The following is a 22,380-nucleotide window of genomic DNA, read 5'->3' on the forward strand; positions in this document are numbered from 1 at the left end:
TTTGTCTGCCTGAAAATGTACTGTTGTCCCAAGCATATTGCAACAAACGGTGTATTTCTACTGCTACTCATTTATTTTTTATTGCCGTTTCAAATATACCAGTCATTTTTGAAACACCCTGTAAGAACAGGGAACAAGATGTGGAAATAGATCAGGAAAGGGATAATGTCATTAGGAAATATAATTCCAAGCTACTGACTGTTAAATATGGACTGCCACAAGGATCAGTAATAGGTCCTGTTCTGTTCTTACTCTATGTAAATGACCTAAACATAAGCAATGACAGCAGTAAAATATTTCAATTTGCTGATGATACAAGTGTTCTAATTACAGGAAACTCAGAAGAAACTCTTGTAAAAAAACATAAAAGAAGCCAGTGACAGGCTAACATATTACTTTGATAACAATGACTTAATAATAAACACTGGAAAAACTGTAGCTATGGATATACATAGCACAAACAAAAAATCTGATATCACCCAATCTAGAGCTATACGGACAGACAATTGCCAAAATAGCCAGTACCAAATTTCTTGGACTTCATCTACAAGACAACTTGAAATGGAATGCACATATTGAGCAAATGGAATAAAAATTAAGTACTTCTTGTTTTGTGCTGCATACATTAAAAATTGTACCAGCTACAACACCCTCCAGTGTGTATATTATGCAGTTGTACACTCTCACCTCTGGTATGAGATTATGTCCTGGGGAAATTCTGGAGATGCCATCAAAACATGCAAAATTCAAAAAAAAAAATTATAAGAATAATGGAAGGGATAGATAATCGTAAATCATGTACACCATTGTTTCAAAAATGGATGATCCTGCCACTTCCTTGCATATATATACTTGAAAATATAATGTGTTTAAAGCAAAACTTACATACAAAATACCACTCATCACTAAAAATCACACAATACACAGCTATGATACAAGACAAAAATTGGATGTACATGCTCAAAGGGCCATCCTAGTATCAAACTATACAGTGCCTTACCAGATACCATTAAACTTATACAAAACATTGGTCACTTCAAATCTAAATTGAAGTCATACTTGGTTGGTCACTGCTTTTACACAGTAAATGAATACCTACAAAAATAAATTTTTCTATGTTAACCAAATGTAGTCTCATACAGAAGAACATTTGTATGTTATCTCTCTGTAAATAGCATAATAACATTTATTTAAGTATTCATCATTAATTGATATATTAATGTGTGTTATTATGTACAAAGGTATATTATATGTAAAACTGTTAATATTAACATAAAAATCCAAATATCTCTTGCACATTGTGCAGCTGTAGATGGAAATGGATCAATAAATCAAATCAAATTCAAAGCTGACACAAAATTATTCATTCTTTTTCCTTCCCAGTGGCAGTGGTGTGTAAACACATTTACATTGTCTGTGATTAATATTTCAATAAAATAAGGTTGGGTCATTCCATGTCATTTCAACCACCCCATGACACCCTTGGTCTCGGATTGTAGTATAACTTAGTGTGTTTATGTCATTTGTGGGTTTAAGTAGGACTCTAAAATATTTTTGCTTTGTTCCAAATGGTTTGCGTTTTAAAGCCAACCAAAGTTTTTGAAATTTCACAACCTATGGTGGTCGGACGCAATGCGTTCAGATATACAAAATAATTGATATCTCCTTACTAAGTAAAGAATGCTAAAAAATTTTTTTTATATGTGCTTAGTGTGCAAGATGAAATCTTCATGCGGCCAGGAAAAAATCCTAAATTGCTGTTTTCAGTTATTTGAAAACCAAATGCAGAGAACAACAGTAAGAGCAATATCATTGAAAGGGAAAAGGATACTCCAATGCCCTTTTTTTTTACTCTTATTCTCTTGAGTTTGCTCTAAAATAAAATTAATAAGTTTTCATTCTTTCATTATATATTACTTCATATATGAAAGTAATTAACAAAGTTCACAAGCGTACTTAACAGCATGTTTGCCTTTCCTTTGGTTTAACAACAACCATTTTGAGTACTTTAAACAAGATTAAATTGAGAAGGCGATCAAAAAATCTCCGTTTGAGGGTTTTGCTGCAGTGTAAACGCAACGCAGCATGACTCTGATGCACGTGATAAGCACTAACACCTAGACGAGGGATTAGTGCAGCATTTGTGTCTTTTCGACGTGTATGTGGTAAATGCGCAAATGTGAACTGTGATGACGACATTGCAAATGTGTCCAAACAGGATTACTGTGCTGTTATCCATTTCATGGCTACCAAAGGAAAAATGCCAGTAGACATCCGCTGGGGCAGCACGTCTGTTGCAGAGAGCCTTGTGGAATGTGTGCCAAGTTCCATGATGGTCACGATTCGACACGAGACACTGGTCGATCCCATATAGCAAATGTCGTTACACAGAAGTTACTAAAACTCAAATGGGAGACACTAGAGCAGCTATAATCCTGATCTCTCCCCACGCGATTATCGTGCCTTCAATTTCTTAAAAAATGCTTCGAAGGGTCGACAATTCCTGTCGGACAAGGATACACAGCAGGCATTTACAGACCTCTTCACACAGTGGGACACGGAGTTTTACCGGACGGAATCCATTGATGGGATGATTGCCCCATTGCTGATGGTGATTTTGCCCGACTGACATACCAGTTCTGAACTTTGCGGCCTTTGAACGGAAACTTTTGACCACACATTATACGTTCCTTGAGGGAACATGATTTTAAACAAGGAAACTGACATGGTAAACACATATCCTGTATTAAATCTGATGTATTATGACAGAAATCACTATTAAAATAATTCTAAATTGTAGGTCATTGTTCTTGTATCTTCATTTTCAAATCTTGAATATTAGCGTATATTCACTCTTGAGTGATTCTGTAAGTTCTCCCAGTCATTTTGTTTGAGAGGATCCATAATCACCATACATGAATCTTCTCTCTCAGGCCAGGAAAATGACTCCAGTGGTCCATAAGGATTGTAAAAAATTTATAAACTCATCTTTCTCTTTGGAATTTACATCACTAATCATACCAAAATACAATAAATTGTAAATGCAATCTGTAGATCATCCACAATGTAAATCATCTAGTTTCACAAATAAAGTTCGTTTCCTGTTACATAAGTTGAATATGAGAGCTAGTTTTGCTTCTCTGCTGATTCTACAAGCCTCAATCATTCCGAGGCCATACACTGGTGGGAAGTCGTGAAAAGTTCTTCCTGGAAGATTTTCAATGTTTTTCATAAGAATCTGCAAAGTCTGATGAGCTACATCAACCATTCCTTTAGAGGTAAGTTTGCAGTTAATATTTGTAATATTGTTATTATTTGCCAGTCCAGATGTAACTGTGGACTTCCTAGCTAAGCGTTTTACTGTTTCCCTGTATCGCCCCATCTTGTTTCACCGTGACTGGTTGTGTAAGTGACTACTGGGCTTTGAGTTGAAAGTCCTTCTGATGCAGACACAAATTCATTAAATTTTATTTATTTTTGTACAGCCAGGCTAGCCATCACTGAAGTAGTAAATGTTTGTTGTGTAGTTAGTTCTCTTTCAGAAACATTAATGTTTATCTGATCCCATGTACCATAACCCTCATCATGTTAACAGTCATCAGAAATGCTGCATAGTGGTAAAACAAGTGTTTCATTGCTTGCATCCCTGCCACGAATCATGGCAAGATGAATAGTGCACGAGGCCCAGTGGTAACCTCGAATCCTTTCTTGTATTGTGAAAGCAGTGAAATCCACTGTGCTTGGGCAAGACATTCCCTTTCAATGTTTAAAGAAATGAGGCTTGTGCTTAGCTATGTATGTATAAGTATGTATGTGGTATTAACTCGTTTGCTTGCCACACTAACTCATCAGTGAAGTCCCCCACTGGGCTTGACCATCATATCATTTCAGCTCAGTCAGTTGAAACCCACTGACTGTACTCAATAGAACCGTGTTCATTGTAGTTCTCTAATTTTCATTGTAAAGAGCTGATAAGATTATCTTTCCGTGGACACTTGTCACAGTGCCTCAGCATACATTCCACGCCTGCTCCTTCCCAAAGAATGTACAACGTAAGTCCTTTGTAATTCTCTCTAGCCCCGTGAATCGATGAAAGGACATTTTAACATCCGGTGCTATTGCATACTAAGTGTGTGCCACCAGCACCAGCCAAAAGTACCATGCAGCTCTCAGAGAACAAATCTTTGAAAAATCTCCTAAGCCAGGAGATTTCAATTAAAAATTGAGTATACCTCATGCAGATTACATAAAATCAATCATTTATCTCCTGTATACATCTACATCTACATTTATAATCCTCAAGCCACCCAACGGTGTGTGGTGGAGGGCACTTTACATGCCACTGTCATTACCTCCCTTTCCTTTTCCAGTCGTGTACGGTTCGTGGGAAGAACGACTGCCGCAAAGCCTCTGTGTGCGCTCGAATCTCTCTGATTTTACATTCGTGATCTCCTTGGGAGGTATAAGTAGGGGGAAGCAATATATTCGATACCTCATCCAGAAACGCACCCTCTCGAAACCTGGACAGCAAGCTACACCGCAATGCAGAGTGCCTCTCTTGCAGAGTCTGCCACTTGAATTTGCTCAACATCTCCGTAACGCTATCATGCTTACCAAATAACTCTGTGATGAAACGTGCCACTCTTCTTTGGATCTTCTCTATCTCCTCTGTCAACCCGACCTGGTACGGATCCCACACTGATGAGCAATACTCAAGCATAGGCCGAATGAGTGTTCTGTAAGCCACCTCCTTTGTTGATGGACTACATTTTCTAAGAACTCTTCCAATAAATCTCAACCTGACACCTGCCTTACCAACAATTAATTTTATATGATCATTCCACTTCAAATCATTCCGGAAACATACTCCCAGATATTTTACAGAAGTAACTGCTACCAGAGTTTGTTCCACTATCATATAATCATACAATAAAGCATCCTTCTTTCTATGTAATCGCAATACATTACATTTTTCTATGTTAAGGGTCAGTTGCCACTCCCTGCACCAAGTGTCTATCTGCTGCAGATCTTCCTGCATTTCGCTGCAACTTTCTAATGCTGCATCCATGACACCAGCAAAATTCTGGGCTGTTCATCATTGTGATAAAAATTATTACTGATTCAGTAGTTTCAGGACTCAAATTTTTTCCAAGTCTGCAATCAAGTTGTACTAAAAACCCTTATCTTTGCTTTACGAGCAGAATAATCCAATATATTGAATGTCTCCATAACTTTTCTCCTAGACTAATTTAGTCCTGGCGGAATTGTCAGCACCTGTACCTGTTTGTTTCACGGTGTAGTGGGTAACTCATTTTTAGTTAAATCAACAAGCTTGCCCGTATCTTCAGATTTTGTTCCAATGCAGAAAAAGCAGACAAGCTCGTGGTGTACGGAGAGTGTAGGAAGAATGCAGTTCATTCTCGTAATGTGCATGCGGCAAGATATCCCAATAGATGTCAACCGTCTCGGCAATTATTTATCGACCTCTTTGTCCATTTATGTAAAAGTAGTAGTGTTAACTTCCAGATAACGTAACAGTAGGAAACAAGGGATGATAGAAGAGAGGAAATTAGTATTCTTGCTGCTGTTGCAGTTGATCCACACGTTAGCTTCCGCGCAGTCGCACGAGGGATTGACACGAGTCGGGCTGGAGTCCTATGCATTCTCCACCGACATAGGTTCTGTCTCTATCACATCTCTCTCCACCAATAGCTTCAGGGAAGATATTATGAGAATTATGTTGACTTCTGTACATGGGCATTAAGACAGGATATTCCAGATGTATCGTGTATCTTGTTTAGTGATATCCATGAAGTGTAAATGTGTGGCACTCAACAGTGAACTATCAGCTCATAGGCCCATTTTTCATAGACAGAACACTGAACATGAACAAGTCTCGAAGCCTCCTAACACACCATCTTCCACAGATGCTAGAAGATGCTCCTCTGTAGACTAGGAAGAACCTGAGGTGGCAACATTTTGGCTGTTCAACCCATAGTGCACAAAGTACTGCAGCATGCCTTCACAAATTGTTTCCACATTGTTCAATTGGTTGCAGAGGACCTGTATCTCGGTTGGCCTGTTCCCCAGAGTTGACGCCTGTAGACCTTTTTCTCCGGGGAAAGCTGAAAGACACAAAGACATACAAACTACACCTGATGATATGCAACGATGTATTACTGCAGTCGTTCTGGACATCTCCACTCAAATGCTGGCACGTGTCCAGCAGTCGTTCCTGACTGGACTGGAGGTGTGTATTGCCACTGCTGGTGGTCATTTTGAACACAAACTGTGATAGTCAATTGTTTCATCACTGGTCAGAATCCATATAACCACTGTGTGCACCTGTGTTGTTCTCTAGTCTATGCTACTACAGGTATTATACAAGTGTCGGTGCGGGAACTTTTCAAAATATGATATCTGGTGAAAGACTTGCACCAGAATCCTGCAACAAACACCACTGACATTCTAATTTAGCCTAGTTTTAGTCTGGCATTATTCCATTTAACGAGTGCATGTTTGCACAAAAATATACTTTCTAAGGCATAATCCATATCACTTCAGGCCGGGGGGTTACCTTCATAGTCTTGGATGTTATTGAATTTAGCATATGTTAAAATTCAGGAGTAAGTAAGAAACACATATTTTTTTGCTTTCTCTCTATAAAAAAAAATTTCCTGTCCTGAGATACAGGTCTCCAAAGATGACACTGAACACCATTTTCATTTTTAAGCTGCGAATTTTGGAAAAATTTTTTAAATGCTGTCTCTCTAACAGTTCTAGATATTTTGTTGAGTTTCGTTTTTATTTGAAAGATAATTGATTTATGATTACACAATGGTACCCTCCGTTTGGACATACCTGTTGAAGTCCTTTTACTGTCACCTTTTTAATTTTTTTTTTATAATTTGCAGAAAATTTTATTTTTTCCAAAAATGCGAATCCAGAAAAGTTAGATTTTTTTCTGTTGATTAGTGCCATGCAGTACTATATTCTCGGTAAGGGAGAGCTTCCACATTTAAGTTGAACAGGTTTTATTTTAAAAAATCGTTTTTTTTAACTTTCAAGGGTAATGTATCTTCACTGAAGTTGTTCCTTACTAATTTCTTTGTTACAATGTTTATTTATATTGTCTTTGTTGCAGTCATTTCTTCTCACTTTCATTGTTGCAGATATTTCTTACACTTTGTTGAAGTTTCTTGTCAGTTTGTTTGTCATGGCTGTTCATTGCACATTTCTGTATTGTAGTTGTTCAGTGGAAGAGACTTCCAAGAAATCTGAGACCATCCAGCGAGTTCTGTGTTTTTGTGAGGAATTTGCCAGTTGACACAGTTGCAGTATGTTTTTGGAAAAGGACTGAAATTTCTCCTGACTGGGGTCACAGGAGAGCGAAATGTGCTGACTATTTGCATATCCATATAAGAGTGATATATACGGCAAACAAAAATACAGACTTTGTTCAGGTTGGGAATAAGTGTTCTCATTTGAAGACTCTTGTTTCAAAGTGAAGATTTCCCAGTGATGACTTTTTGTGTTCGAAATGTTTTGACAGAACAACAACGATAGTATCTAAACTAGGTGAAGCCTCCCATGAATCAGTCAACTACAGAGGTACGTGTTAGCCCTGTTAAGAAATCATGTTCAGTGAAGTTGAGTCATAAGCTCTATGCATCACAAAAGTGCAGAGGAATTACTAAAGCTATGGATGAATACACTATAGAAAAACTGAACACACTCTTCTAAGTAGAAATTCCATCTTCAGAAGAAAATGAACAAAAGCATTCTTGCCAGGAATTTTTCACAAATATCAATTCAACTGTTGAATATTGAGCATTCTACAGTGAAAAGGTGCAAGTTTTAACTATTATTCCAGAGACTTTTTCAAAGAAAACAATTCTGAACCATGCTCTGTCAGTATCAAAGTACATGGTAGACAAATCAAGAAATGTGAGACCTGTAAAAGGGATCTTTGGAAGACCAGATCTCTATTATGGTCATCCTGTAGAAGCAGCTCAAGTTCAAATAGTGAAGTCATTTTATCTGGAAGATAAATGGGACTGCTCACCCCAGAGTGCCAACAAAAAAGACACTATGACTGCAACAATTGAAGGTAAAAAAGTTGTGAAAGTGAACAGGTACATGACTCGCAGCATTAAAGAAACTTTTGCAATTTATAAGAGCAACTATAAATCTTCACGTATTGGAAGATCAAAATTTTATGCACTACGACCTAAGAGATGTCTGTTTATGTGTGTACTGCGTAAATTTCAAACTGTGTGTGGTAAGTTTGAGGAACTTACTTGAGCACATGACATATGACACCTTGGTTGGGCATGTGAAGTCATTAGTAGTCTGTGACGTAAAGTGAGATACTTGTTTGTTTGAAGAATGTGGTGACTGCCCTGCAAAGGGAGGACTGTCTTTACAGACACTTGGCCTGGAGGAAGTAGCAGATAACTCTGCAGAAATTACATATGCAACATGGGAGGAAAATAAATTAAGAAAACTGTTGCCTTTGACAGTTTCATTGATGAGCTTGGTAAATGGTCAGTGAAAGCAGCAACACACCAGCATCTGAAAAAATTGCAACAACAACACGTTGCAGAAGTGAAAGGGTGTGTACAGGCTGAAGAACTATGTTTAGTGCTTCACTGTGATTTTGCTGAGAACTGGTCTCTAATTCTCCCACACGAAGTACAAGGGTATCATTGGAGTAATGACCAGGTTTCAATTTTTACAGGAGTGACATATTTTCAAAACAAGAACACAAGTGTTGCAGTTATAAGTGATGACACAGGACATGACTCAGTACATGCTTTGTTAGCAATACGCAAAATTCTTCAACTGCAGTTAGGGCAGAGAAGATCATTATTATTTCTGATGGTGCTCCTAGTCATTTTAAAAATCAGCACCAGCTGTTTGAATTGTGTAAGTTGCTTGTGCCAACTGACTCGTTATACAGTGCTACTGGTCACGGGAAGGGGCCTCGTGATGGTGTAGGAGGCCTGCTGAAGCACCATGCTACAAAACAATCTTTCCTGACCAAATACAGCTGCGATTCTGAATGCTGAGGATTTTATGAGAGTTGTGAAATCTTACACATCCACAGCCCTCATTCTTTTGTCCAAAGAAGAAATCAAATTCTGTGAGCGGAGGAAAGAAGAATGGTCCAAACAAACTACTCCTGTGAAAGGAATTCAGAAGACACATTTTTTGACTCAAAATGATGGGCGAACTCATACTGCACGCACTTTAAAGAGCAAGAAAGAAGAAATTTTGTTCGTTTGGCAACCACCTCAGAAACAGCAGGATAATATTAAGATTCACAATGTGAGAAGGGGGATGTTTGTGGCGTGTGTGTATGACTGTGACTGGTGGATTGCAGAGATTATAGACACCAGTTATGAGTTAAACGAAAGTGTAGTGAACTTTATGCTACCACATGGACCAGCTGCTGGATATAGGTTTTCAGCTGAAGAACAGCAACAATACCATCGGTGCTCACTTCCCATTCACAATGTTTTGAAGATTGGAAGTGCTCCAGTTCCTATTGTTTCAACAGGAAAGCATCACTATATATCAAAGGAAGATAATGAAACAGTGGAACACATTTTTAGTTCATTGACTGGCTAATTTCAATACAAAGCAGAGTGCACAAAAGTTGTATAAATTTAAACCTTTATGTTTTTTGACCTTTCACATACATTTTGGAACCATTTGAAATGCTTGAAAAATGAGTCTCTTCCTCATCTTTCAAAACTAAAATTATGTTAAATAAGGCTACGTTTTGATTTTTATGAGCCTGTTATGTGATAATAAAACAGGTTTTATGTATGGCAAAAATTTAAATTGTTTATAAAAGCTGTTCTACCTAAAAGTGGAAGCTCTCCTTTTCAGGGAATGTAGAGCTCCTACATGGTACTAATCAACAGCAAAAAATCAAAATTTTATGGATTGGCATTATTGAAAAAAAAATCCATATATTATAAAAAAAGTTCAGAACACTATAGTAAAAGAACTTTGACAGAAAAGTCCAAATAGTGAGTTTCTTTGTAATCATAAAGCAATTATCTTTCAAATAATAATAATAAAAAACATATCTAGAACTGTTGCAGAGACACAGCATTTTAAAATTTTTTCCAAACTTTGCATCTTCAAAATGGTATGCAGAGAGTAATCTTTGGAGGGCTGTATCTTGGAGCAGAAATTGTTTTGGAGAAAACAAAAGAATACATGATCCTTACTTAAACTGTCATTTTAACATATGCTAACTTCAATAACATCCAAGACTATGAAGGTAAGAGTTTTTCCTAGCCTGTCTGAATTGAATGAGTATCATTACAATCTGTTTCTTGGCAACAGTATGAGCCCCTGACTACCAACCCATTCTGTCAAAACCACACCAATAGCACTTGCCATTTCCACAATATTTGAGGAGCAAGTTTTAGGTGATTCATGCTCTATATATATATTTATATATAAAATATATCTAAAAAGAAAGATGATGAGACTTACCAAACAAAAGCGCTGGCAAGTCGATAGACACACAAACTAACACAAACATACACACAAAATTCTAGCTTTCGCAACCAACAGTTGCCTCATCAGGAAAGAGGGAAGGAGAGGGAAAGACGAAAGGATTTGGGTTTTAAGGCAGAGGGTAAGGAGTCATTCCAATCCCGGGAGCGGAAAGACTTACCTTAGGGGGAAAAAAGGACAGGTATATACTCGCACACACACACATATCCATCCGCATATACACAGACACAAGCAGACATTTGTAAAGGCAAAGAGTTTGGGCAGAGATGTCAGTCGAGGCGGAAGGACAGAGGCAAAGATGTTGTCGAAAGACAGGTGAGGTATGAGCGGCGGCAAATTGAAATTAGAAATTAGCGGAGATTGAGGCCTGGTGGATAGCGAGAAGAGAGGATATGCTGAAGGGCAAGTTCCCATCTCCGGAGTTCTGACAGGTTGGTGTTAGTGGGAAGTATCCAGATAACCCGGACGGTGTAACACTGTGCCAAGATGTGCTGGCTGTGCACCGAGGCATGTTTAGCCACAGGGTGATCCTCATTACCAACAAACACTGTCTGCCTGTGTCCATTCATGTGAATGGACAGTTTGTTGCTGGTCATTCCCACATAGAACGCTTCACAGTGTAGGCAGGTCAGTTGGTAAATCACGTGGGTGCTTTCACACGTGGCTCTGCCTTTGATCGTGTACACCTTCCGGGTTGCAGGACTGGAGTAGGTGGTGGTGGGAGGGTGCATGGGTCAGGTTTTACACTGGGGGCGGTTACAAGGGTAGGAGCCAGAGGGTAGGGAAGGTGGTTTGGGGATTTCATAGGGATCAACTAAGAGGTTACAAAGGTTAGGTGGATGGGGGAAAGACACTCTTGGTGGAGTGGGGAGGATTTCGTGAAGGATGGATCTCATTTCGGGGCAGGATTTGAGGAAGTCATATCCCTGCTGGAGAGCCACATTCAGAGTCTGATCCAGTCCCAGGAAGTATCCTGCCACAAATGGGGCACTTTTGGGGTTCTTCTGTGAGAGGTTCTGGGTTTGAGGGGATGAGGAAGTGGCTTTGGTTATTTGCTTCTTACCAAACGAAAGTGCTGGCAGGTCGATAGACACACAAACAGACACAAACATACACACATGCATCAAGAAACCTTTCTTGCTAGCACATGATCGATGAATAAGCAGATGCAGCAGTGACACGAGAACACAGTGCTGCGTAGTGCTAAACCCGAAGTGCACACACATGAATTTTGACTTAAACCATACTGAACACATTTCAGATCATTAATTTTTTGAATAATGAACACCCTGTTGCAGATGTATCTGTCATACAAGTGACTAATAGAGGAAGGAAAGAAAATCAAGCCAGTGTATGATCTTTCTCTACAGACACTTCCATCAATTGGGACTTTCATTTGTTGGCATTAAATGTTTTATAACAATTCCTGTATCACAGTTCTTATGATAATTTTTGAATAATGTACTTTTGACTAACAATGGAACAGTTCCTTTTCTAATCGTCATAATCATCACAAAAGTGCAGAGCATCTATTGGATGACAAAAACAAACATTCTTCTTACAGCAGGCACACCTGACAAAAACATCAGTCCATTCATGTACTTCTCACTGATTACTAGTTTTATTTACACAGAACTGGGATGGAATAAGAAATGGCCATGGCTGTTGTTCAGCACATTATGCTGAGTACCAGGCATACTCCTTCCAGTTCGTAAAATGTGCTGGCCAGCACATCTTGGCACAGTGTTACACTGTCCGGGTTATCTGGATACTTCCCACTAACACCAACCTGTCAGAACTCCAGAGATGGGAACTTGCCCTTCAGCATATCCTCTCTTCTCGCTATCCACCAGGCCTCAATCTCTGCTAATTTCTAATTTCAATTTGCCGCCGCTCATACCTCACCTGTCTTTCAACAACATCTTTGCCTCTGTACTTCCACCTCGATTGACATCTCTGCCCAAACTCTTTGCCTTTACAAATGTCTGCTTGTGTCTGTGTATATGCGGATGGATATGTGTGTGTGTGCGAGTATATACCTGTCCTTTTTTCCCCCTAAGGTAAGTCTTTCTGCTCCCGGGATTGAAATGACTCCTTACCCTCTCCCTTAAAACCCAAATCCTTTCGTCTTTCCCTCTCCTTCCCTCTTTCCTGATGAGGCAACCGTTAGTTGCGAAAGCTTGAATTTTGTGTGTATGATTGTGTTTGTTTGTGTGTCTATCGACCTGCCAGCGCTTTTGTTTGGTAAGTCTCATCATCTTTCTTTTTAGATATATTTTTCCCACGTGGAATGTTTCCCTCTATTATATTTATATATAAAATGACTGTTATAAATGAAATGAGTTAATTTCAAGTGGTTTAATGTTCAGGCCATAAATATATATGCTACATCTGAATATGGGGGAAAATTAGGTTTGAGAAACACAGAGCTCTTACTGAGATGTAAAAAATGAGAGAGCAATTGAGTGCTTGTGAATGAGTGGTGATTTGGAGAGAATTATTTCACAGTTATTAATGGTGGTACAGAGACTTGAGTGTCATCGTTAGTGTGGACCTTGGTGGGGAGTTTCTGTCAGTAACTTCACACTGAGGAAACACACACTGTGTGTGTGTGTGTGTGTGTGTGTGTGTGTGTGAGAGAGAGAGAGAGAGAGAGAGAGAGAGAGAGAGAGAGAGAGAGAGAGAGAGAGTGGGAGGGAGGGAGGGAAAGAGTGCATAGTTATAGTTTAATTTTAGTTTGTTTGTTTGGTAGATATAAAAAAAAAGTTTCCATGAAGCTGGAAGCTAAAATCTTGCTTCATTAAATTGCAACCCAGATCCATTGAAATCAACACATATGTGGAAGTGCAGCTCCATCCTGTTTAGGTCCCCCAACTAACAAACTACATTGAGGCACAATAACTGGTCACCGTGGAAGAAAGAAAAATTATAAATATATTACTGTTTCTCATTTTATTAAAGAAAACAAGAAAATGACAGTGCATTACAGTACAGGAGAGTATAACAATCTGCGGCGATAAATATTAGGACCTTTTTGTACTTAAAGTGTGCACCGTCACGGATATAACTTCGGAGTTGAGTAAACATTAAACAAACAAAAAAATGGTACAAAACATTAAAACAACATTTTATTTACAAATACTATTGAACATACATAAATAGACACAAGCACAACAGCATTGCCCAAAATCCTCTTCTGTTTTCTCCTAGACGAAACATTCAACTGTACTTGTTACGGAACTGCAATTATAGTGCATTTGTTTAACAATTTTAACATTTTAACTATGTGGTACAGAAGTGGAAGATGAGCATAGCTGTATTACCACTGTCATTAAAACAGTGACAAAAGTGACCGGTTTGGAACATCAGAACACCAGTTACAGATAGAGATAGAGCTACCTCTAATAGCACCATCACAAAGACTTTCTTACACATGACTTGAATCTTTAGCATGCCCATCACATCTTGTGACCCATTAATTCCTCTTCCAGATAATAGTTAACCAAGGGGAAGAAATGATGGGGAGATTTAGAGCATATCTACTGAGAAAGATCAGGTATTACAAATGATTGTGAGAGTTGGTATCTTAAATATTCTCTTAATATGATATTTATGCAAATGCTGTGTGCACTGTGCACAAAGCCTCCATGTTTTTAATGGGAAATACACAGTATCTGGCTGATCCATCAATAATACACAAAGTATGGAAGAAAATAGGTCATGTTCAGTCTGAATTTACCTGTCTTTAGATCTGTCATGCAAATGATGTGAAGGAGGCGCACTTCGGATTTTATGTGAGAAGGAAGGGAACAAACTGAAAGTTTCTGTACTGTCCCACATGACAGTCAGAACAGATAAAGTTAAACCATTTGACAACAATTGGAGAAAGAGTCACTTCTAAATAAACAATATATAATAATAATAATAATAATAATAATATTGTTACATTCCATCCTGGATTTACCATTGGTTGATTTAAACAATATAGAATTTTGACACAGGATTCAACAAATCTTTTTTGTTGCATCTAAAGCTGATGGCTCCTTTCTCTTTTCAATGAGTTGAGCAGTTCTTCATTTGTATAAAGAGATTTAGAATTCTGATATTATTTCAGCTAAAGCAATAATAAGATCACCGGACAAAAAACTAGTCACCACAATGCGCACACACAAATGAATCGTAGACCTTTACAAATGGTGCAGCAATCAAGTGACATGCTCAACTGTGCACTGCCTCTATGTCAGCATCTGGAAGTATTGATCAGTGAGACATTTATGTTTCGAATGGATATTGTACATAAACATGTGTCAATGTAAGAACATGACAGAGTAGCAAAAACAGGCAATCATGTTTGACCGTGCCCATGGCCATGTAGAATGTGTGAAGTTAAGTTGCTGGATCTGTTGGTTTGCAGTGGACCATTCAATTTGCCTACATCAGTGGTATAATGAATGTAGCCATGAAACACAATGTCAGAAATGTGGTTGGAAAAATATCCTGACCGAGAGTGACTGGAGACATGTTTCACGGCTTGTGAATCAAAATTGCTTCCAAACCTGATAGGAATGGCAGCAGGTAATGCATGAAAGTCCATCCCCATCTGTTAGTGAGAGAACATTGTGACAGGAACTGCGTGTGACAAGCATTTGGAGTCAGTCATCCCACAAAAACTGCATGTCTTATTTCACTGAACATATACAAAACACACAGAAACAATGTAGTTAGTTGGGACAAGCTAACTGTGTGCGCAGACAACTGTGTGTGTATGTTTGTAAGGATACACATTAGTGTGGTTTTGTTAGTTAGCTCTGAAGTAGGTGGTAGACCAAAATCTCAGCAACATTTTCAATCTTTCAGATGTCTGTGGACTGAATGCACCTTCTGTCTTCACTCCACATTCAACACATTACACAGTTCAACAGCACTGTTTCTCAGTTACAGTTTTATACACGACTAGATTGCCGAGGAGGTACGGTGATCTTCCTTATTAGCAACATTAAAGAAAACACGAAAGAGCACAGATCAGTTTTGTGACAGCATGAGAATTAGTTAATTTCCAGAAAACAACAACCATTTTGATTACATTTTGGCTGGTTAAAATTCTGTGCCTCTTCATGAGGAATGCTAATGTGGCACCAGTCTGGAGAAACTTTTGTGGATATTGTAAAAAAGAAGGATTAGGGGGTTTATGTCCCATCAGCCAAATTATAGGTCGTTACAGACAGATCACAAGCTCGCTGTGGGGACGGATGGGAAAATAAATAAGCTGTATCCCTTCCAGAGGAATCATCAGGGCATTTGTCCTAAGTGACTTAAAGAAATCATAGTAAACACAGATAAGGCTGGACAGGGATTTGCAACATCACTCTTTTTTAATTGAATCCTGTGTCTCCATCATTGCCTTAGCTACCTCACTCAAGACTGAAGTACAAATATGTGAGAAGGAGCTTACAATTGTTGCTTCTGGTCTGATCCAAAGGTGTATCCTGACAGCTCAGCTAACTGCCCACATCTCACGGAAAGTGTGCCTACAATGGGTTCTGGTACTGCAGTATAGTTTACAGTGTTCATCATTTACTTTTGTAGACTCCACTTTTCCAGGTCAATCTAACAGTTTCAGCTGTATTTTCTTCATCACACATTGGCTAATTTTCTATGCAGGTGGACCATTGTGTATTGGATGGATGACGTATTTGAGCAATCTGCCAGCTTGGGAGGTTCTCATGTGTAATGTCAGCTGCAGCCAGGACAACTTTTGCAGTATTTCAAGAGGATAATTACTCGTCATCTTCAGGTGTGACTGTGGGGAGGTGTAGCAGCAGAGCAGCATACGTGCTAACTCGCTGGCTAGGAAAGCAAAGCAACTGAGAGGTCGGTTGGGAATTGTGGGCATCACATCAGTGCAAGAGAACTGGCTTCCAGAGAGTCCGGCTGAAGAAAGACGTGACCGCGCAGAGCCTCGCATACGTGACGGGGCGAGCCACCGGCACCTGGGCGAGCTGACCCGGCTCCGAGGTCCAGTTATCGGGTCTGTTTCCCCGATTTTAGTGTGATGACATCAGTTCCGACAACTTGCTGAACTGAGTTCCTACATCTGTCAATTGAATCATTTGGGAAACTTATTTTGAATGGTTCTCTGGTAGTGGAGTCCCAATAGGTCACAGCAGACCACATAATCTTATACTACCACACCAGGCTAGATCAGCCAGAAACTTACGCTGTTGCCAACCACCACCTAGGTACAGGACCTGACACAAACTGCAGATGGCTCTGGAATTCCGCATCCACTGTGACGGTTTGAAAGCCCCTCCTACGCAATTCTAGTGAGGACTGCCACCACAGCTCACCACAGTCTCATCACAAGAGGACAAGCAATTGCTCCATTGAGATAATTTACAGTTTTCACAAGAGCATCTGACACTACATCTGAAAAACTTTCAAGCAATTGTTACATCAGGAAAGTGTCATACAGCACATTATATTGGTCCATTACATTCTGGGCATGCAACTGTTAAGGTCCTATTTCTTCACCTGATATCTTGGCCATATATCGTTTGACCACCTTCCAACCGATATGACACACTGACGCTATTTAACCACTGTGCATGCGGCAGATACACGAGTGTTAGAGATGTCATTTGGCGTAAAGAGCTATGCGTAAACTGAATCTGCGGTCAGTTGGTTGACGCGTGCTGAGATATCGACCTGTCTTTAGTTGCAGCACTGTAGTAACATCTTTGGAAGTTTGTTAAAGAAAGTGCTGGATTCCATGCTGAAATCACTATGTTTGTTAATTAAGTTCTTCACTAAATTTGTAATGTATCCTTCACCACTGAGCCTGCATCCTTCACCATTGAGCCTGCATCCTTCACCACTGAGTCCCAAAAAGATGAAGAGCCTGCCATAAATTCGGTAACATCATGCTACACTGAGAGAATGGTGTAGATGCAGTGCTCTGTCACAACTGATTTATTGGGCTGTAAGGGAGGAGCATGCTTTCAGTTCAGTGCACCTTTCACAGACTGTAGGCATTATCCCCCCAATGTATGAATGGCCACACTCACACGGGATCTCATAAATCCCACCCGTGCACAACATCAGGTTACCTCCGGAGGACCTCGAAACGACTGCTGTGTTTGGCGAGAGATTAAAAACCACTTTAACTTTGCACTTGGTGGTGATGAAACAGTTTGAAGATAAATTGCCATATACAGCATGAAAGCCACTGATTTTAATCTCTCTGTATCACCTCCCTCATTCCTTAAGGGGAGTAGGACGTCAAACGTGCCGACTTGCAGCAGGATACGCACCAAGAACATTTTATTTCCACTGTCTATACTTTTACAAATAAACTCATAACACTTTGTCAGCATGACCAGGAAGGATTCAGAATTCACACTCATAGCAGTGGAAGTTCGAAAACATAATGTAGTAATTTTTTTACATGTGAAATTTCATCATTTTTTTTTTACACTTACTAATGGCAGCATTTGTTGCTATAGGTACACATTTCTTCATAAGTAAGAGAGATGCTTCAATGAATTTTGCACAGCATACAAACCATACTTAAAGGTGTATGAAACTCTAGAATTTTCGAAATCTATTAAAACTGTGGTAAAAATTGAGGTAATTAACTATAAAATTTGTGTTTTTTCTTAACATGAAGTTTAAAAATATAACAGCTCATTCGTTTTTTCATAAATTAAATAAATTCTAGAGTTTCATACACCTGCAAGTATGGTATGTATGCTGTGCAAAACTCATCGAAGCATCTCTCTTACTTATGAAGAAATGTGTACCTATAACAACAAATGCAGCCACTAGTAAGTGAAAAAGTGATGAAATTTCACATGTAAAAAAAAAAAAAATTACTTCATTGTGTTTTCGAACTTCCACTGCAATGAGTGTGAATTCTGAACCCTTCCTGGTGATGCTGACAAACTTTTATGAATTTATTTGTAAAAGTATAGACACTGGAAATTAAAATATCCTGTGATGCCTCTCCTGCTCCAAGTTGGCCCGTTTTACCTCCTACCCCTCTCGAGTTGATCTTTTGTTTTTATCTCTGATGCCTTACGAAATCTGTTGTGGATAGTACGCAGTTCATTCTGCAGACAGCTCTCATCTGTGGGTTTAAAAAGGGTAGATCAGGTACTGTAGCTTCTGTCTGTCAGCTCAGTCAGAAGATGGACAACAGATATACAGTGTAAATATCAGACGAAGAAATAGGGATTTAACAGCCGTTCTTTCCTCGGCGCCAGGGACTCCTGTCGATGCACACTGGTGCAGGTGCACACTAGGTGTGTAGCCTGCCCGTTCACCGGTAGTCCTTGTCCTCGGCAGGGTAGGCCAGGTAGTACGGGCTGGGCCCCAGCCCCGGCCCCGGTCCCGGACCCTGCAGGTACGGCGGCACCTGCTGTGCGGGCGCCGGTGCGACCCGCAGGTGACCGTGCTTGCCGGGCAGCGTGTAGTACACGGGGGGCGGTGCCAGCGGCACCGGCGGTTTCACACAAGTACACGTAGAACCGGGCGCCGAGCCGGGGCCGCCCCCGCGGTACTGGGACGACGCGGGCCGGCCGCCGGCACCGTTCCCGCCCCCGCCGCCGCCCCCGCCGCCGCCGACTCCGCGCCCGCGGATGACGCAGACCCCGGCCACCAGGATAGCGATGAAGGCGACGACACCCACCACGATGCCGATGATGAGCGTGTCGTCGTTGGGTCGCGGCTGCACCGGCGCCGCCGCAGCCGGCCCAGGCACCGTACCGGGCGCGGCCGGTTTCCCGCCGTCCCCTTCGCCGCCGCTCGCGCCCCCCTGGCCGGCGGTGCCGCCGGGCCGTGAGGCTGGCTTGGCCGTCCATATGATGTCCGGCTCGTCCGCCGGGGGCGGCACCGTGGAGACGGAAGCGGCGGGCGCCTCCGTCGCGGCGGTGCTGGAGGCGGCGTCGCACGTCAGCTCCGAGTCGTCCACGTCCGACAGCAGGCGGCCGGACAGAGAGGCGGGGCTCGCGCAGGTGACCTGTGGCCGAACAGAGCACAGGTGCTTTCCTCAGTTGTAAGGCGACTGACGGTGTATGCGATTATAACATTCTAGACAATGTGTCGGACACTACAATACTGGGGTAGCTTATGTATCAGATAGTACTATACCTACTGCTGTGTTTTGGGTACTTCAATTGAAGGTGCATGTTCTAATCTTGATAAATAAAACTTGTAAATGAAGAAATGGGCATCAGAATACTGTCTTTGACATTTATATACTTCTATAATGTTCTGAATATAATAGAAAGAATATGTCTGCTTGTGTCTGTATATGTGCGGATGGATACGTGTGTGTGTGTGTGTGTGTGTGTGTGTGTGTGTGTGTGTGTGTGTATACCTGTCCTTTTTTCCCCCCTAAGGTAAGTCTTTCCGCTCCCTAGATTGGAATGACTCCTTACCCTCTCCCTTAAAGCCCACATCCTTTCGTCTTTCCCTCTCCTTCCCTCTTTCCTGATGAGGCAACGTTAGGTTGCAAAAGCTTGAAATTTGTGTGTGTGTCTGTGTGTTTTTTATTGTGCCTATCTACATGGAAACAGAAAAGAGATTAAGATATGTGAACACAGAATAAGCAGTCTTGCATATGCGGATGACTTAGTTGTGATGGCAGATTCGATTGAAAGTTTGCAAAGTAATCTTTCAGAGCTAGATCAGAAATGTAAGGACTATGGTATGAAAATTAGCATCTCCAAAACGAAAGTAATGTCAGTGGGAAAGAAATATAAACGGATTGAGTGCCAAATAGGAGGAACAAAGTTAGAACAGGTGGACGGTTTCAAGTACTTAGGATGCATATTCCCACAGGATGGCAACATAGTGAAAGAACTGGAAGCGAGGTGTTGCAAAGCTAATGCAGTGAGCGCTCAGCTACGATCTACTCTCTTCTGCAAGAAGGAAGTCAGTACCTAGACTAAGCTATCTGTCATCATCATCATCTTGGACAGTTTCCAGCCACTGGCTGGGTCTGTCGGGAACACAAGCCTCTCCATCGTGTTCTGTCTTTCCACCATTCCCCCTCTTCCACCTTCGTCCAGTTCTCTCCTCTTCTCGTCACACATTCCTTCACTCCCTTCACCCATCTATCTCTTGGTCTTCCTCTGGGCCTCTTCCCCTCCAGTTGCAGATCAAACATCCTCTTAGGAATTCTTCCCTCATCCATTCTCTTCATGTGTCCATACCACTGCAGTCTTGATTTTTCTATCCTGTCCTGTACTGGTTCCTCCTTTAGTCTTTCCCTCACATACTCATTTCGCAATCTGTCTCGTCTTGTTACACCCAACCTGCTCCTCTGGAACTTCATTTCGCTAGCCTGTATTCTACTTTTGTCGCTTTTGTGCATTACCCATGTCTCACTTCCGTATGCCAATATGGGGACAAAGTAGGTTCGGTATATAATTCCCTTGGATTTCTGTGGCACCTCCTTGCTCCAAATAAGCCCCCTAATGCATTTGTAGAACTGCCCTGCTTTTCTGCACCTTTCATTTATTTCCATTGCGTTTCCCCCCTTACTTTCAATCACGCTTCCCAGGTACTTGAAGTTCTCTACCACTTGTAGTTTTTCCCCTCCACAAGTTATATCCACATTTGGCCTATTCGTCTTCCTTGTTGTGACAATTATTTTACTTTTCTTTGCAGAGAAATGCATTCCATATTGTGCTGCCGTTGCCTCCCATGCATCTAACTGCTCTTGCACCTCCTTCTCGCAATTTCCCCATAACATCAGGTCATCGGCAAAAAGCACTGCTTTCATTTTATGATCTCCAATTGCATCTGACACTTGCTGTAGGATTTCATCCATAACAATAATAAACAATAAAGGCGAAAGTGCACTTCCCTGTCGCAGCCCATTTTCCAGCTTGAACCATGCAGTACATTCCCTCCCCACTTTCACACAACTCTCACTTCCCTCATACATTTTTCTGACTTTTCGTGTTATCTCTTCATCTATCCCTTTTGCGTTCAGCACATCCCAGAGCTTGTCCCTACAGATACTGTCATACGCCTTCTCAATATCTAAAAAGGCCATGATTAAGTCCTTCCCGTACTCATAGTGCCTTTCCTGCAGTTGCCTTACCGCAAATATGAGGTCCGTTGTTGATCTTCCCGGTCTGAAACCATACTGCTCCTCTTGCAGTCTACTTTCAATACTGCTTCTTATTCTCTTCTCCAGGATCTTTTCATAGATTTTTCCACAGTGGCATAGCAGGGTGATTCCTCTGTAGTTCTCACATCTCCTTTTATCCCCTTTCTTGAAGATCGGGACTATAATTCCTTTCTTCCAATCCTCAGGAATTCTGTTCTCCTTCCACACCACCCTCAGCACTCTGTATAGCCACTGGGTTCCTACTTCCCCTGCTGCTCGTATCATATCCACTGTTACTTCGTCCCAACCTGGTGCCTTGCCCCCTTTCATCCTCTTTATGGCTTCTTCCACTTCATTCCAAGTTAGATCATCAATTTCCCCACTATTATCATCGTCTGCTGCCTTAGGCTCTCCATCGCTGTTAGTTACCCGCTTGGCGGCATTCAACAGATCTTCAAAGTACTCCTTCCAAATCTTTTTGAGCTCATGCATTTCCTCCACAACTCTTCCATTATTATCCATGATCCTCAGGCACTCGCTTCTGTCCTTCCTCTTATTTCTTACCATGGTGTAAAGTACTTTTTTGTTCCCTTCACTGTCCTCTTCTAACATTCTTGTCCATTTTTTCATCCACTTCTTCTTCTCCGCCCTTACTATGGTCTGTGCCGCTTTCTTGCTTTCCTTATATTTTACCCTAGCTTCCTCTGTTCGGGTCTGGAACC

At 40.8% G+C, this 22,380-nt stretch overlaps 1 protein-coding gene across 1 annotated transcript in view; it reads right to left on the minus strand.

The window, feature by feature from the left end:
• Window positions 1–13,472: 13,472 nt before the first annotated feature.
• The window catches only part of LOC126109837 (chondroadherin-like protein), a 222,495-nt gene continuing 213,587 nt past the window's right edge, over window positions 13,473–22,380 (minus strand). The window contains exon 18 of the mRNA XM_049914896.1: window positions 13,473–19,555. Within this exon, the coding sequence (XP_049770853.1) occupies window positions 18,857–19,555 (699 nt within the window). The 3' untranslated portion in view covers window positions 13,473–18,856. The remainder of the gene's footprint in view (window positions 19,556–22,380) is intronic.

The sequence above is a fragment of the Schistocerca cancellata genome, chromosome 12, assembly GCF_023864275.1.
Source record: "Schistocerca cancellata isolate TAMUIC-IGC-003103 chromosome 12, iqSchCanc2.1, whole genome shotgun sequence".
Taxonomy (NCBI): Eukaryota; Metazoa; Arthropoda; class Insecta; order Orthoptera; family Acrididae; genus Schistocerca; species Schistocerca cancellata.